Genomic DNA, 19443 nt, shown 5'->3' with positions numbered 1-19443 from the left:
CTAGTACAGTGGTTCTCAAACTTTTTTTGCAATGGAACCCTTTTACATTATTTGTAATATAATGGAACCCTTATTTAAATTAATACTTATTATAATAAAAGAAATATTTTATTTGAATCACACCATAAATTGGAATATTAAATTTTAGTGAGATGAATGCATCTGTTTTTTTAACGTAAGTATCCTCTGGAAATTTGGTTTTATGCTTGATAACTGGATTCTCATATCTGGGGCGGCATCCAGTCTGCTTCGATACTTAGTTTTCGTGCTAGCATATCTTGAAAATCCTGATTCACACCAATATGTCGTCGTAAAAGGCAAAAGTATTTTTATGGCCTGTTTGGATATTTCAGGATATTCTTCAAGTAGATTCCCCCAGAATACATCTAACGGCACTTCTTCAAATTTAGCCTTTAACTGAGTATCAGATGTAATTTCTATTACTTTCTCATAATCCACTGACAGAAATCCTGTTGGTGTTTTTGTTACTGTGAATGGATTTTGTACCCAATAATATTCTTTGTACTCCAAGTTAGGAAAATACTCGGTAAGAGATGTGGATAAGCTGTTGAGATGATCTTTAATTTTATCGAGTGTCTCTGCATCCAATTCCATTTCAGATTCTTGTAGAAATTTAGTAAGAAGTGGAAAACAGTCAAAATTACCATGCTCTACTTCTTAAATCCAGTACTGTAATTTACAAGATAAAGATATCATATATCATATTATCTTGAGTTTGAAAAATGTTTGTTTCCTTTCTTTGTAGATATAGGCATGTTTCATTCAACTTTGAAAAAACATCTGCTAAATATGTAAGTTTTGCATGCCATACATTATTTCTTAATCTGTCAGACAAATTAAATTTATGTTCAAGAAAGTAAAACTGCAATTCTTTTATCAATTCAACCATTCTCACCAGCACATTTCCTCTTGAAAGCCACCTTACTTCTGTATGTAAGCGTCATTTGATGGCTACCCATATCTTTGCATAAAGCTTTAAATCAGGCATGGCCAACATAGAGCCTGTGGGCTGGATGTGGCCCGTGTAATGGATTTATGTGGTCCATAATTAATCTTTCAATATTAGCTACTCATGTCAGAATAGATCGGTGAGAAATTCTAACGCCTATAAAAAAAAAAGGTTAACAACTCACTGTCTGGTTAGAGTTAACCCTCCATTACCAATCTCTTAAGTACAGCATAGAATGTTGATGAAGCATAATAATGTGAAAAATGTATCCATAGTCTCTATGTACAATTTAGTCTCTACAGGGTGACACCACAATGAGATCTCGTACCACCACAAAATCTAGCTAGGGCAGCCTCTGGTTCAGTGTATGAAAAAAGTTTTCTTTCCAATTCAGCCCGGGGGCAAAAACTGTTGGCCACCCCTGCTTTAAATACTCTTGATTGTAATGGCTAAGTCTTAATAAAATTGATAATTTGCATGGTTTCATCTAAAACTACCTTTAATGAGGCAGAAATTCGATCATCAAGGCTACAAGATCCAGGCAGGCCATGAAACATCTGTAAAAAATAGAAATTCACAAGGCGCAGTTGCACACAAACTGCATTAATCATAGGGATGCTGATGGATTGTCATCAGCATGGAAATCCTTCTATGATGAGTTGACATAGCTTATGTAAGCGGGAAGGTTAATTAAGATAATTTTTACTGGATGTATATATTTTATTTTATTTCTTTATTTCATTTTAATTATCTTGTATAATTTTTGCAATTATTTAAGCTTGGTAAATGTTAACATATATCTATGTAACCACTTTTTGAATTTTTGTTTTACATAATTTTGAATTGTTCGTTTGATTCAAAATGATAACTGAGGATGATCGCTTAAAGCGTTCAAAAGCGTTTTTAAGATATTAAAAAATGCTTTTGCTGGATTGTTTAAAGATTTTGATTTATAAATTGTTGGACACCCTATATATACACTGAATAACATGATTCTTGATTAATACCAAAAGATCTGCCAAATTGTATTAGCTATCTAAATTATTAATAGTTCTGGAGATAAAGGTTAGTTTCAGATCCAAGTTGCGTAACTGGAAATGTGTCCACACAGTATGTAGGAGTTGTGGGTTTGAGTCTTGCTTCGGACTGATTCTTTTCTTCCTGAACTTTCTATATTAAATATTAAGTATTAATTTATTTATAATTATTAAATTTATTTTGATATGGTTACTTAATTGCAAAATTACTCTATATCTAATTATTAAATGTAGCCATATTATAACCCATTACAATCTGGCAGATAGTTTGATATTAATCAAGAATCAGATTATTCAATGTTTATATTTGTTATTTTCTGATTTTACACCTGTTGACTTTTTGATCTTAGAAGTACCAGAGTATGCCATTCTAATTACTCACTTTGAGTGAACACTCAAGCTTCTAGGGTATTACATGCAGATTGTAGTTTTAGTGTTTCAAAGAAATTCTGAGAAATTTCTGATACTATTGATTTATTTAGCAAAGTTTGAATAAACAAAGATATTTTGCATATAACTATTTCACTAAAGCACAAAATATATAGAGGTATTAATATGTTAAATTTCAGATTTGTAAATTATGACTAAAATAATGTTATAAAGAGACAAAGATTAAATTTTATTTTTAATAATAATATTGTTATGTTAATTATTTATCAAAAATTAGATAAATTTCAAATAATTTTATAAGTTATTTGTTAATTAATATCTGAAAATGATAAGTGTAATGTAATTTCTATAAATTGTTCTTATATATTTTGATTTTTAAATATAGTTTTTAAGTAAAAAATGAATTTTCTTTTATGTATAAATTTTTTTTAAAAATGAGATTTAATTTATATTGACTTTTTAATTTAAATTTGATTTTTTGATTTGTAATAGAAATCCAGGATTTAATATCAAGTGGGTAGACGATACTCATGCTTTAGGTGTATTTTCAAGTCCTATTGCTGGTAAGCATTTGATAATTCTATTTATAATAATTAATTCATTATTGCAGTTAAAATTCTGTTAAGTGAAATACAGTAAACTTGTTAATTTGAACTTATATAATATGAATTTCCTCTTAATTCAATCTGGATGTTAGTTCCCATCTGATTCCTATTTAAAACAATGTAAAATTCTCTTGATAATTAGAACTCAATTGTGTCATCTCCTGTTCATTCAAATCTAGAGCATGTGTTAGTTGATTAACATCTTTCATTTTTGAAAAATTAAGAAAAAAAATAAGTTTAAAAATAAATTAATAAATTAAAATTTAATTAATTAAAATTTAAAAACATTTTAAATCAGCTGGTACACAATTAGGCAGTTTATGGTCATCCTATGGTGCTTACTCATCATGGCTTCTTGTGGACAATACAGAGCCTTAGAGTTGGAAACTAAAGTGACCATTATCTAGAAGGTTGAGTCCAGTGGATTAAAATCCAAGATTACTGATGAGTACAGGATTAAACAAACCATGCTGTAAACATACATAAAGATGAAGGATTCAATTTTTTTTTCTTTATTCCATTGAATGCACTACTGTACCTTGTTTTGAATTTCTCATTGACTAAACATTATTTTGCTTACCATGTGGTGTTAATCTATTGTTAAATTTTTTTTCTGTAGCATCCAGAAATGGTCTACTTTTAATTCAAACTGTTTAAGGCTATCCCTCTGAATGTGAATTAACAAGAGTCTACTGTATTTACATATATTGCAATATCTTGAAATAAACAGGGTATATAGATATAAGTAATTCAGTCTGTAATGAAATGAATTTTTATAATGGATACTTGTATATCATTATAAAAACTGTATCATTATAAAAACCATATCATTATACCATTCTAAAAATTTGCATATCCATAAACAAATGTATTCTAAATGTATGATGGCCTTTGTACATTTAGAATACATTTGAACAGTTTACTGAGTATTCCAAAATTGGAATGTTCCATCTCAGTAAAACCATTCAATTCAAAGGTATAGGACCTGAAGCTGGCTTGTAAACTAGGCCAAAAACATTTGTTTCTAATAAAGCATTGCTGGAAGAAGTAAGAAAAGTGTGATGTTGATTAATGTTAGGATAAGTTCTAGCTTTGAATGACAAATTGCATAAATGAAAAATTCATTACACTTCAAATGTTAGAAATTGTTTCCTATTCTATATACTTATTTTATATACAGTTAGTCGTTTGCTTTTTACAAGTTGTACTCTGTGATTTTAATAAAAAATCCCTGCCAAACTGTTGTTTATATCATTTATTAGTTGTTGAACTTTGCCTTCGCCTTTCCAAATAATTAACATATTGTCCATACATTGTATGACTAATTTAATATTTTTATGAAATTCTCTTAAGGTCTTATCTTCCACCTCCTTTAAAAGTTAAAATCACCTTCAAGTTTATACAGGACACTTAAGTAATTTGATTATCTTGCAAGTTTTAACATATGTACAGTTACATACTATTCTTTTCTCTTAATTCTACTGGTTATATTAGTATGTATATTTATTTAATTTTAATGCTTTGTTTTCTATATTTTAAAAATCCAAGTTAAAAATTGTATGTTGACTTTATACATTCTTTCAATTATAAATTTTCATATTCAATAATCTGTTCTATAAGTTGTTCCAAAAAAGATTTTTTAAGTTTAAACTGATGATTACTTTAGTAGAGTTAAAAAAAATTGTTTTAAATAAGAAATTGTTCTTTTGGTAACCAAAAGAAGCAGTTAGTCCAGTGTTTCTCAACGGGGACAATATTGCCCCCATGTGAAGGCATCAGAATTTTGAAGTGAAGGGGGGTGATACTATGTAACGGTTTTATTGAAGGGGACGACGATTCATTAGAGGTTAAGAAACACTGAGTTAGTCTATGTAATTGTCAACATGGTATCAAATTTCGTTAACTTTAGAGAATTGAAAACTAAATTTTATACATTAGTTATAATAATTAGTTAACATTAATCATGAATTAATACATTAATATGTTCAATATTAAATTCCTAGCTATGGATGCTCTTACTTTGAAGCACCCCTTATTAAAAGTTCGTCCACTTTCTCAAGGTATCAGAGAGTCAAAGTTTAAAGCCAAGAGATGTGCAGGTATGCTTGCTTTTATAATTTATGTTTTTAATAAAATTTATATTTAGCTTGCAATATTTATAATATAAAATGATAGAAAATATACATCTTTGAATTATAGTATCCATTTAGCAAACATAAATTAAATCTGTTATAAACTAAGGAATTCAAATGATTTGTTAAAGATAAGGTATTCTGGAAAGTTTGTAATGTTTTTTAAATGAAAGTTAACATGAATTACTTTTGACTGAGATTTATTTTAATCAAGTTAATCAAGTAAAATAATGTAGTTTCAGTTTTGTTGAATTACCTTCTCCCATCTCATGATTAGTTTATAATTACCATGTTTACAAAAAGTTTTACTATATGAGTAAAAACAAAGACTGAAGTGTCATTCTACATCATCAAAAGTTTTAAAGTTTTTGTCAGTAAGCAAATCTTGCAGCATTTTGAAAAGATGAAAAATCTGTTGGGACCAAGTCTGGAGAGTAGGATGGATGTGTTAGAACTACCCAATTAAACTTGCATAACTTTTGCTCAGCGCAGTCTTGCATTATCATAGGTTGATTGTAGGATGGATGTGTTAGAACTACCCAATTAAACTTGCATAACTTTTGCTCAGCGCAGTCTTGCATTATCATGATGGAACACTACACCATATCTTACCACTTCTGATCATTTCTCTTTAATGGCAGCTTTCAATTTATCCAATTATTGACAATATATTTCTGCAGTAATGGTTTCATTAGGTCTTAAAAGTTCATAATAAATGATTCTGTTCTAATCTCACCAGACACACATAATCGTCTTTTCATTTAATAGAGACTTCAGTGTTGTACAGATTACATTGCTAGAATTGGACCAATGTCTTGATCTTTTTATATTGTTGTCTATAACCCATTTTTCATCATCTGTTACTAATCTATCCAAAAATGGGTCATTCTTTTGCCTTCCAATTAGAGAAACATATGCAGGTACTTTATCTAACAAATTTTTCTTTGAAACAGTGTGGGACACCCATACATCATACCTACTAACTGTGCCAGTTCTTTTGATATAGTGAAAAGCTGATGATTTTGAAATCCAAAGCATGGCTACAATCTTCTCCACAGTTTGTTTTGGATTGCTCCTTATTTCTACATGAATCAGATTGTGATCTATAGTTGAAGGTCTGCCTGAAAAGGTTCATTTATAAGAAAAATTTTCCTGTTTAAATCTAGTAAACCATTTCCTGAATGCACTAAAGGAAAGAAAACTCTCTGCAAAACTCCTCATTGCTTTCACTTTGTTACTTCCTGTTTAAACTTGTACAACATGGCATGTCACAAAAGCTCTAAGGTTATCCATTTTCTGTTAGAGATACAAAAATTAAAAAATTAATGGTTAAAAAGAAATTAGCATTGTTTCTACATTCAGCATCTACAATAAAACTTCTCTAACTTGAAGCGTGAGTTACAGATGATTCAAGTCAAAGAACAATAGAGTGAAAAATGTCAATTCTGAATAGATTTGTATTTTTACCTTTCTTGCATTATATAAAGAATCTTTGATACTTTTGAGTTATAAAGAATCTTTGATAGTTTTTTGTTTTAAACAGCCTGTATAATGTCTTTCAGCAAAATTTTAAATGTAACTAATGGAATCTAACAGTTTTGCAGATACTAATGCATCTTGTTGAGATAAAATGAGAGGTCCTCTCACTTTGGACTGGAATGTTGTCTTCAAATGATTGTTGGACAATAGATACAACTAGCTGTCTGAAAATTTCATGGAAATCTGATAATTAGGATTTCCACTTTGGATAGAATATTAAAATTCAAGTCAGGGAAGTTAAAAGCAATGTAAATCAATGTCGGGGAACCATAAAAACCTTCAACTTGGAGAAAATTTGAGTTAAGAAAATTCAACTTTGACTATCAAAAATTTCTGTCAACTGCTTAAATTATTAGCTTTATAACTTAAAAAATTAGAAGAATTTTATCAAATAAATGCATTTGTCAAAATACAAAATAAATAATTTTACAATTTTAAGTTTGCATCATCAAAACAAATTTTTCTATTTTTGTAGCACAGATTTACATTCAGTGCAGTACTGCTTCCATTTAAAATTAATTAGATTAGATAAAGAAATAGCAGACATTATAAAGTATGGTATTTTTTATAAGAAAAATTTTATTTTAAATTGTTATTATGCTGAATTTTTTCTGTATGTATTAGTGTGTCAGGCACACACTAAGGAGGGATGATTTTGTTCATCCAATTTGAAACTTAATAACTCCTGTGCCTTTTATTGAAAATATCTGAAATTTTGAAGTGACGTTTGTGTATTATGGGGATTGATGCTATTAAATTTTGGTGGTTAAAGGTCAAAGGGGATAGGGAGATAGAGAGGATCATGTGTGTGAGATCTTGGAGACGAGGACTGAATTTATTTAATTATGTCAAAATTTAAAATATTATTTAGTCATTAAAAACGACAAATTTTTATACTTTTGATGGAAATGGCTCATGAAAGGGGAAACAAACTTCCTTTCTCAACTGACGATTTCCTGTGGCAAGATTGCAAAATTTTGACAAACATTTGGCAGTTGACTCATCAGTGCATCTTGTCATATGGACCCAGAATAAAAAAGGCAGAGATTGCTGTCTTGGCATGGATGGCCAGAGAACAATGAACCACCATAGAATGGCAGCTGTCATAGAAAAATGCCTATAGAAGCTGGTGCAGATTCTGCCACATAGAAGTGCAGACTGCCATAAGGAGCACAAATCTCAGCTTCATCTGTCATTTGTCTCCTAACCCACTTCTGTCTCCAATCCACTCTGAAAGCAAGCCTCACATACTAAGAAAGACATCTATCAAGCTGCCAGAGGTATTATTATAATCACTTGTAAACTTTCTCTCTCTCTGAGAAATTAGAGGTGTACATAGTTAGGCCACTGACCTAGATGTAATGTTTATGCCAGTTATTATCCATTGTTTTGTTTAGTTTATTAAACGTTTGTTATTTGTTAAATGGAGGTTGAGTGATATTACTTTAAATATGGACACAGACTCCGCTCAACTGTCTTCACGCTCTCCCCACTTAAAGAAATTGAGCCCTCCTATTTCAAAGCCATCCACTGATCTAGTGAGTGGGTCTCATGACTCTACGACATTTGAGGATTAGAGTATCTCTAAGCCCTCACCCGTATTCTCATGTGTCATATCACAAGTGTAGTCATACTTAATGAAAATTTTATTTGTTATTAGCATTTAGAATTTTTTATAAAACTTATCTCTACCTTCAAAATTAAGCTTTTTGCCATTTTATAATCTATATATATATATATAAAAATGGATGTGTATGTCCCTATATTTCACTTTTCAGCCAAAACTACACATCGCACATGAATGGTGTTTGTATGTGGTAGGTAGTAGCCCCAAGTCTCCATTCGTGCACTATGGTGGTTGCGTCTCGATAGCTATAAGGGTGCGGGAGATATGGGGGCTTAAAGTGGTTGACTTTGAAGATTTTCTATTTTGATTTTTAAAATGTTTGAACCGTTTTAAATTCGAATTCGAATTGGTTCGATTATAGAACTATTGTAAACGTTCCAGAAAATTGATCAAATTGAAAATAGTTTGTTTGACTGGACATCAACAGGAGACGTTCTGTCTGGAAACGGGGGACCTAATTCTTGCATTCTGTGAAAACGGGTAAGATTGGATATAATGTAATTATCTTAATCTTCACTATCGTTACTTTTTGCCAGCGAAGTGGGTCCTTGCAGCTAGTAATAATATAAAAAGTTTCTTAAATTAAATAAAATTTTCCAAATTATATTAATAATTCAGGAATGATTTTTCTATATGATTATCTGAGTTATGACCTGATAATGAATCCACTTTATCATTTGATTATTAGTTTATTTGTAGTTACAGATATGTGTGTTTATTTTAAAAATAAAATAGTATAGTGAAGGAGATAACAATTATGATCCCAGAAAAATCTAAAATATCAAAAGCAAGTTATTTTGTCCTTATAACTAGCCTTATACTAGCCCAATAGATTTTCGGCATTCGGTTGGTGTGTAGCTATATTATATATCGGGTTTAGTGATGTTTGTTATTTTGTCCACTATGAGATTTCAAAGTTCTACTTTTGATTGTTCTTAGAACACTATGACATTAGAACAGTTAACTAATTTAAGTACTGTGTGTATTTTTTAAAGATGTATGATTTAATTCAATAATCAATTATATTTATTCTTAGATTTAATTTATTTTTAAAAAATCAGTTAAAATAATCAGTCACAATTAAAAAGATAATTATGGTTGTCTGATGATAATCTGAATTTTATGTATAGATTGATCTTTTAAATTTAAATATGATCTAAGTAATATTTTTTATGATTTTGATCTTTAAAGCTCTGAAAATGAAAAGAAATATTTGAAAGCACTTTTGCACATTTTCAGGAATTGGAATTTATTTAAGATATTTTTCAGATATCATTCAATAAATAGAGTTTCTTTTAAATAAAGCTGGAAGGATTATTTGTAATTAATGTAAAATATTTCATAAATCTAAATTCTAAATTTCTTTAATAAAAATTAAAAATATATTTTCTTAGAATTTTTGCAACCATATAGACCACGACCAGAAACATCGGCAACATTAGCAAGACGATTAGTATCAGGTGCTTTGGGTGTTAGGCTAAATGTTCCTAAAGAACAAAGAGAATTGGAAAGACAACAACTCAAAGAAGCCAGAGGTAAATTTATAAAAATGAAAAAATTAATTTTAATTAATTAAAATTTTAAATACTTAAAAACATTTATATTTTACACTTTTTTCTATTTGTGTTAGCTTGAAAATATATTTATTTATAAACTAATTTTTATGTTCTAGAAATTAATATATTGAAATTTTATTAATAATTATAACAAGACTGTTTTCAGATAAAAAAGATGAAAACACTGGTTTTTTTAAAGGTGAAGTCTTTAATTTTCCTAATTTCAGGAAACATTTTTCTCATATTCAGAATTTCTAAAATTTAAACAGAAAATTTATCCAACTTATTTACTGGATTCTAGTTTTTTAAAATTCTATTTGTATCAGATGATGAAACAAAGGAAGAGCTTGCAAGAAGCATGAGGAGTTCATTGAACCAGACTTGGAAATACTATGAGTTGACCATGTTTGTTACTGGTCTGTTATGCATTACAAGAAACAATTAAATCTTGTAAGTTACTTTCTTTAGACTTTGTCTGAGAGATAACACTTGTGTGAGAATACGATAGGCAAATTGCCCTCTAATTGTTGGGTCGCTCACTGAGTCACTAGATGGCTTTCTATGGAATGTCATTGGGATCACTGGATCCTTCCGACATTAGGGCTGATATCAGCTAGGGAAGAAGTCTTGCATCCTAACTCATGATGTTCCGTGTTACATTTAAATGGAAGGTTATATTCTATCGAGCAGGGAGGAGTCACGGGTAAATTCCAATCTTACCGGGGTGAATGTCTGTACTTAAAATACTGAGGGAATTAACAGGTTAATGATAACAATAAAGAATTTAATGTATAAAATAAAACAAAGAGATACATAAATCGAGACACTTAATATAACCTATCGTGAATCAAACCTCTAAATCTAAGATACATTTCAAAATAAATAAGAGAGATAGCGTTTACAATCAATAAAAATAATGATAATACCTCAGTAGTAACTTGGAGAATGCAAGGTGAATGCGGGACTATCATCATCATCTAATTATTATGGCAGTTTCCTTCTGGTAATAAACTGTGGCTAATATGGTAAGTTCTTCTTGTCATGGACTGCTGTCAATTATTGCAATGTTGGGTTTCTATAGACTGCCCCAAACTGATGAATTTTTTCCCTAGTTATTCTCAGTTCTCACCAATCAGATTGTAGGATTCTGATCATCTTACTGGACATATCTGATGCAAGAGACAAATATTTGTCAGATAAATTACATAACAACTTTCTAAGGGAAGTTCTACTTTCCCACTCAAAACATTAATTTTTGCTCTAATTTATAGCTGAAATATTACATAAAGATTATTTATGAAGTGGGAAATCTAAGACTGTAGTAAATAAGATGCATAAATTATCGAATAGAATGGTTCCCTGCTTTTGCATTCACACACTTGAAATTCCAAAAAACATAAATAATAGTCTTATGGATAAAACTTTATGGGTTGAAATTTTATTTTTATAGTTTTATGAATAGACCTGTGAAATAATGCATTCTCTTCAGATATTTATTGAATTTTCTTCAAAATAAGTCAAAATGTCTTGAAGTCGTTCTCAGATAGCATTTTGTTCATAGTAACTCTTTTTTGTCATACACAAACCATGTGGCTGCCACTTATTAAAAGTTTGTAAATGTAAACCTTTATAGGCACAAATGATTCAGAATATGTTTGCATAAACTGTCAATTTAATGTTTGATAACTTTTCATTATGAAAAATTTTCTGTTCTGTAGTATAAGATATTTCCAGTTATTACATTTAGTTTATATAATTATGATGAACTGTGAGTAGATGATTCATTATGAATCATTTGGGCACCATCAATTTGCTGCATCATCCAACTCCTCTTGCTACTTCTCAGGAGTTTTTCTTTTGTTTGATCACCTGATATTATTCAATTACAATATGAATACAACCAAATTTTGGTACAGTGATTATTAATTAATCTCTTCATAATGATAAAATACCATATTTACTTGCATATAAGACAAAGTGTGACTTTAAAGATCAGAATAAAGAAAATTAGATTTATTAATACAATTCTAATTTTATATCAAATGCACATAAATGCACACATTGTCCAGCAAAAATTTCTGGTATTTTAAACTTTAAGGAAAAATCTTATAAAATCGACAACATAATTTTTTCGTGTAAAGCTGGACAATACAGAACCTGTTTTGCCTATTGTTAACAATCAAATCCACGCTCCATTGATTACACTTAAGAGTTTCTCCGAATTCTGATTTCCGAATAATCATCTATTTTCACCTGGTAAATTTAAACTTATATCGGGCTCCCATGTGATCTTGGAATTTAATTCAAAAGCTTTGCTTTTCCTATTGCTATTAATCTTTACTCCTGACAATACACAAGAACGATTCAAATGACCCAGATAAAATACTTTTGTTTTTAAATACCATAGGGTGAGCATCATGTAAAAAATGCGAATACACAGTTTACAAAAATTATTGCAAAAACACAAAGGATCCTTCGCTTGCACATATAGGACAACCTAGGTTTTTGAAGCAGTATGAATAAAAACCTCGTCTTATATGCGAGTATACAGTATACAGTCGACCCCCCTATAAGATCATTGATTTTTCCGTTTTATCTGAATTANGATTTGTTGCGGGCCTCAGAATTTTCGGCACAATGAGACATTGTTTTGCAGAATGAACAGTATGGCGCCGGGCATTAAACGCAAGGTCAGTTGCGAGAATCATCAGTTTCAAGAAGTGGAAGTGTGGGCTAACAAGTACTGTTTTGTGCAACAGAACAACAGCATTATTTGCCTTTTGTGCAATGGAACAATAGCAGTGCCAAAAGAATTCAACCTGAAGCGACATCATGAAAGCCAACACAAGGATTTCCTTCTGCAAGGTACGGAACGCAAACAGAAAATCGAATCGTTATGACGATCACTAATCAGCCAACAAAATGTGTTCAAGAAACAATCTGGAGAACTGGATGCGGCTGTTGAAGCCAGCCTACAAATATCTGCTTTAATAGCCAAGAATGGGAAACCTTTCACAGATGGCAATATGATAAGAAAATGACTTATCATCGCAAGTGAGATGTGTCCTGAGAAGACAGTGTTTTCAAACAATCAGTCTTAATCACATGACGATACAACAAAGAATCTCGCAAATTACATCAGACATCGCATTAATCACTTGGAGGTCCGGCCCCCAGTCAGTAAACTTAATCCTAATTTGGCCCTTCTTCAGAAAAGGTTGTGCATCCCTGCATATAATGACATAAATGTGATACATATGCTCCTATAGTGACATATATAAATACATCAAATGGAAGTGTGGCTTCTAACTGCTAGTGTGGGCATTGCTCGTTCATTCATAGCAGTATTTCCAAGCGTGTGACACATTACCGGCATCATTAGAGTTAATGCAATTGGTGCGTAACCCGGCCTTATAAATTTCAAGTGCCTCAAGATTTCATAAGTGTTCTACACGGTGAGAGAGAAAGTTTAATCAGTTTGGCCTCATGTAGGTCAGCTCTTATGCCGGGTTCAGCCGCATATGTTGAAAGGGCGGTGGTGTGCCTTTTATTAACGATATCATAATTGTGTTCCTGCAATCTTTTATTCAATGAGCGTTTTGTAGACCCAATATAAACTAATTTCCCTTTGAAACCTGTCATCCCAGAGAGGGACCATGTAAACACCCGGTGCTTGCTTTCTATTTATCTTGTCTTTACCACTGCGGAGTAGTCCATATACCATGTTTGGCCTCTTGTATGTAATCTTAGTATTAGTATGGGAGGCAATCTCCCTGTAAATGGAGTTGAGGTGGTAGTTGTACTCAACCACCATACGAGACTGTATGCTACTTATGTTGTGTGTTCCGTGTGTCGCTACCCATGTGTTAGAAGTGTAGTTAGCGGCCATTCTTGTGGAGTATGCGTGGGAAAGGTTGTGTACCAGGCTCCTGCTATATCCGTGCTGTAATGCTATGTTCTGAATGCGTTCTAACTCCGTCTCAGTGTCCTCAGATCTAGTGTGGCGTGTAAAAGCCCGTTTTATAAGGGCCCGAAAAGCTGCAATCTTATAAGAGTATGGGTCCGCAGAGTTGGCGGGGATGAACAATGGCTTATAGCATGACTTGTAATATACCTTCGTTACCACCCTAGTGCCATCAAGTTGCAGGTGGATATCCAGGAAATGTGCCACAGTATTGCTCATCTGATCTAATTTGAGGGTGAGGCTGTAAGGATTGCTATTCATTATCCTTATGAAATTGTTTATGTTCGGTTCCGCTTTCCATAGAATAAATATGTCATCTATATATCTCTTGTATATGTAAATGTTGGAAACAAACTGAGGTATGACCTTTCCTTTGAGCTGCCTTATTACCAACTCGCACAAATCCCCAGAGAGGGGACTGCCCATGGGCACGCCACGCTTTTGTAAGTACATATTGTTGTTAAAGTGGAAAAAGGAGGTGTGACATAGAATGTGCGCCAGCTCTAAAACGTGCTTACGATGTGCAGTAGCACCAGGTTCACTAAGTAATAGATCCCTAATCGCTCAGAAGCACGGTTCTATTTTGATTGATGGATATAGAGATACAAAGTCAAGGACTGTGATGTACACATCCTCTGTTATGGTAAGAGGTCGCAAGGTATCTATTAAATCTGTGGAGTTTTTGATTATCCACGGATAATTACTCAAGCTTTCATGTATCCATTTGTGCACAGCTGAATCTAACAAATGAGTCGGGGATCTGGCCTTATCTAGAACAGGTCTCAGGGAGGGTAATTCTTTATGTGTTTTATGCGGCTGAACCCGGCATAAGAGCTGACCTAAATAAGGCCAAACTGATTAAACTTTCTCACCGTGTAGAACACTTACAAAACCTTGAGGCACTTGAAATTTATAAGGCCGGGTTACGCACCAATTGCATTAACTCTAATGATGCCGGTAATGTGTCACACGCTTGGAAATACTGCTATGAATGAACGGGCAATGCCCACACTAGCGGTTAGAAGCCACACTTTCCATTTGATGTATTTATATATGTCACTATAGGAGCATATGTATTGCATTTATGTCATTATATGTATGTCAACGTATGGATCACATATATGTCATTATAGGAAAGTACGTATCACATTTAACATGTCATTGGCATGGCAATGCACGTGCAAAACTTTTTATTCTTTTAAATTACGGTGGTACTGTTCCATTTTTTGAAAATAATTTTAGAATGTTTGTTCTATGCATTCACATGTTCGAATCTAACGGGTTTTTAAACCTGAAGAAGACTGAATGTACGGTCAAAAATGTTTGTTTGATATTAAATGTTTATTACTGGAGTTATAAGGTTTAGGAGTGTTAATTTATATACTTTCCAGTATTCGAGTAAGAAGATTTGGATTATTTAAATAATGATTTAAAGCAATTAATGTTCACTGTTCAGAGTAAGACTAATAACTGATAATGATTATGCATAATCACTTACACATTGTCCCTTTTGCATATGTGAAAACAACTTTTTCCTTATTTTTTATGTTTATTTTAACTTATATGTTTTGACAGCATTAATTAATTTTTAAACAACTATTACAATAAATAGATTCTACTGTGTGTGTGAACCCTGTATACATACAGGGTGGTTATAAAGTAACTTGACTAACAGTGATCTTAGAAGTGTGGAAAGCAATGAAGCCATTGAAACTTTTGCAAGTATGGGATGATATGTGCTTTCAATACACAATAATAGGGGTAGAACACTTATTACTGTTACAGTTAATGCAACCATATATAGAAAATTTCAATACAAATGGGGAATTCATGATGTTATGAGAGTCTGTATGACAAAAAAACATCATAAGACATTGGAACAGTGTGTGTAGAACAAAAAACAATGATATTGGCATTTGAACAATGGGAAGCAAGTAACAGTGGCGTGGCGTAGTGAGGTGGCAAAATTTCACAATAAATAATAATAATATCTTGTAAAAATTTGAACCATTTCATTCCATATTTCCATCACACCTATGATTCGGATCGATTGAAATGAGCATTTTTTTTTTTCTTGCTTGTATGATTCATTCGTACTCATATACACCTCCAATATCCAATAGAGCTAAGTCATCTAGGTTACTTATGTTACTTCTACCCAAGTCTCCCTAGTTGCTAACTGTAACTGATTTAGAACCGGCATGCACTGCACATTATTCTTTGCATTGCAAAATGACATACACATGCGCAGGAATCTGATCGAACAAACTTTACCTGTCCTTCAGGTCAGCGATTTTAAAAAGGTAGCAATACTAGCACAGAATTTTTCATTACTTATTCTGTGACGAAACTGAATTTTAGTCTTTTAAATTGAGATACCTAAATAAGGGGATGGCGAAATTGAAAATTTCGCCATCCCCTTATTTAGGTATCTCAATTTAAAAGGACGGCTGACACCCATACTACGCCACTGGCAAGTAAGCCAATACCTGTGACAGAAGACCTGTACAGATTAACAGATGATGTGTTAGAACCATAGCTGAAGCTTACTGTGATGTCATCGCAGGATATAATAGCATCTGTCAACCTGAATTCAGACAAAGCATGCATTCTCCCATTTTCTGCTTTGGTGATACATTTCACAGTCTTCTGTCACAGGCATTGACTCACTTGCTTCCCATTGTTCAAACACCAATATCTCTGTTGTTTTTTTGTACTACACACATTATTCTAATTTCCTATGATGTTTTCCATCACATAGAATCTTGTTACATTGTGAATTCTCAGTGTTTTGTATTGAAAATTTTCAATATACGGTTACATTAACTGTAGCCATGACATGTTCTATCCCTATTTTCATGTATCACAAGTGCATATTACTCTGTACTTATCCTGCAAAGGTTTCAATGTATTTCCCACTCTCTGTGCTGATGGGTGCTCAAGATACTTTATGTCCACTCTGTATATATACGAGAAAGGAAATAAAGAATTAGATTTAAAATTTGTTGAAAAGAGTCATTTCTGAAGTGCTTGGAAATAATCATGGTAATATCAATAAATATTACTGATATTTACTATTTTTTATAGTGCAGTTATGTCAATAATTTGAAAACAGCATGTGTGACTATTTAAAAACAAAAATTCTTTATAAACACTGTATCAATTTTATTTTGTGAAAAGTCCAGTTTGATTTAATGCCATCATTTAAATTATATGTTAATTAGCAAATGAGCCCGGCCTTGCTTGACAAAAAATAACAATAGCAAAGATTAAGATTATTACCATACTTTCCAGCGTATAAGACAACTGGGCATATAAGACGACCCCCGACTTTTACAGTTAAAATATAGTTTGGGATATACTCGCTATATATGAAGACACCTGGTGTATAAGATGACCCCCCGACTTTTGAGAAGATTTTCCTGGGTTAAAAAGTTGCCTTATACGCCAGAAAATATGGTAGATTATAGCCGATCTTATCTGTTTTCACCAAGTGCAAAGAATTAGATCCCTCTCTTCCAAGACTAGTTAGAAAATTTTTAGATATCTGCTTACCACACTGAGATAACAATAATTAAGATTCACAGCAACCACTAACCAGTGCATAGTATCACTAAATGATGAATAATAAACATTTTCATAACCCTTTCTTTGTTCTTATTCAGGTTTACTAAATTCAAAAAATAAGCTGGATCTTCCCGAATCATTCATAAATATAAATTCGAACATTAAGACGAAGAGTTTGAATAAAGCAACTTATGTGCATGTGCTCCCTATGTCAACTTTATATATGATGGAACACTAAATATCGTTGAGAATTTTTAGAAGAGTCTAAAAATATGTTTGATTTCCCAAATAAATGCATTTAAAATAGTACAGTAGAAGCCAAGTTCTTCAGGGGTAATCCTTAACCCTCTGTCTCTCCCCCATGGTGGGAATGTTGAAAAATCCCATCTTAGTTTATGTACATTCTCATGACGTATCCTAACTGTGTACCGAATTTCAACTTTCAACTCTTAACCGTTTGGGCTCTGCACTTATTATTATTATCATTATCAACCCATCTCGATTATATTATAAGATTAGTCAGCCAATTATATTTGAATTATAAAAAGCAAAATAAAATGGTCTAATCCTTATACTTTATCTTCAACAATAACATGTTAGTATTCTGTTGAGATTCCTCTGGTTGAAGAATGTTTAAAATTTTGATTTTGAGTGTTTTTGACGTGAAACATTTTTTCAGATGACAAACTTATTCATAGAGATGGAAATGATATTGCCATAATGTTGATGTAGAAAATATCTTATAAAGAGTAACATTTAGGACCCTAGTTCTTTTGCCTTTTTTGTCATGTAGAAGAATTGACTATTCTTGGGTCCTCTGTCTCATTTGGAGCTAGAATCTTATCATAAATAGCAATAACTGACAGTAATGAGTTTATAAATTGTTTCTGATATAATATACGTGATTAGGCTTAACAACATACTGCTATATCAACTACAGTTAATATAATTGACAAGAGCCTAATATCAAACAGTGAAATGTATATCATATTTAGATTTAAACATCTTTCAGTTGTTTCACATGTCATTGATTAAACTGAAAGATATCGGTTTTTTTAAAATCATAATAAGATTATGTGTAACTAGAGTAAATATTAATGTGAGAGCCTTTTCTTATTGGATACACTTTAAAAGAAAGTTTTTCAGTGCTTAAAAAGCAGAAATGTTTTTTACTTGATTTTCTGTTTAGTTTCATCAGTAATTTTGAAAATATTTTTTCATTTTTTTACCCATATTTACATTTTATTGTATTCATGTTAATTTTTGAGGATAACTGCATGATATCTGCACAAAAATACAGTCAATTATAGCTGAAAACTTGATAGCATTATTCCTTACATAAATTTCCAATTCCTAAAAGCAATAGCTAGTTTTATTTGAAATAAAACAAAACAAAGGTTAATCTCAAATTAAAATTTGTCGACTAATTTAATATTGCTTTGTTTTTGTGTATTTAAATATTGACAATAAACCATAATTTTTTAATATAAATTTGAAAAATATATATTTAAAACCTCTCTTTACAGATAGAAGACGACAAGCAGCAAAACAAAAACAAGATATTTGGAATGGAGTTGTATCTTAAAACAAATTTGATTTGGTTATTTTTATTAGAATTTTCACAAAAATTGAAATTACTGACTAATATCTATAAATGATTTTAAAAACGTGTAAAACCAATGACAAGCATTGTTGGTGCAATTTTAATTATTTTTGTAAATATATTGTTACTTTTACCATGAAACTTAAGTTGATATTTTATATAAAAATTGNGCTCCCGTGCTGGCTTACGAGACTCTAAAAAGTGCACAAAGCCAGCGCGGGAGAGAGCGAAGGCACGTGCCTCTTCGCCCAGCCAATCGCAGCGCGAGGCAAAGACCGCACAAAGCCAGTGCGAGGCAGAGCGGAGCTTCCTGGTATCAGACGGCGCCAAGAGATGGAAGGGAACGGAGTGGCCGAGTATTCCTGCGGTTATGTATATATGCAGAAGTGAAGGGACAGCGGAGGGCCATGGTGGGCTTTTGTATTTGCCGTATAAGACGCAGGCACTTTTTCC

The 19443-nt window shown here is 31.8% G+C and overlaps 1 protein-coding gene across 1 annotated transcript in view; it reads left to right on the top strand.

Moving 5' to 3' along the window:
- Nucleotides 1–19153, top strand: part of LOC111625875 — a 68504-nt gene extending 49351 nt beyond the window's left edge. The window contains exons 10-13 of the mRNA XM_023369125.1: nucleotides 2890–2960; nucleotides 5006–5101; nucleotides 9695–9835; nucleotides 18914–19153. Coding sequence (XP_023224893.1) covers nucleotides 2890–2960; nucleotides 5006–5101; nucleotides 9695–9835; nucleotides 18914–18972 — 367 coding nt within the window. The 3' untranslated portion in view covers nucleotides 18973–19153. The remainder of the gene's footprint in view (nucleotides 1–2889; nucleotides 2961–5005; nucleotides 5102–9694; nucleotides 9836–18913) is intronic.
- The last annotated feature ends 290 nt before the right edge of the window (nucleotides 19154–19443 follow it).

This window comes from Centruroides sculpturatus, unplaced genomic scaffold (assembly GCF_000671375.1).
Source record: "Centruroides sculpturatus isolate CEXI.00-Female unplaced genomic scaffold, Cexi_2.0 scaffold333, whole genome shotgun sequence".
NCBI classification, from domain to species: domain Eukaryota; kingdom Metazoa; phylum Arthropoda; class Arachnida; order Scorpiones; family Buthidae; genus Centruroides; species Centruroides sculpturatus.
Note: the sequence above shows the minus strand (reverse complement) of the source record. Positions and strands in the feature narration are given on the sequence as shown.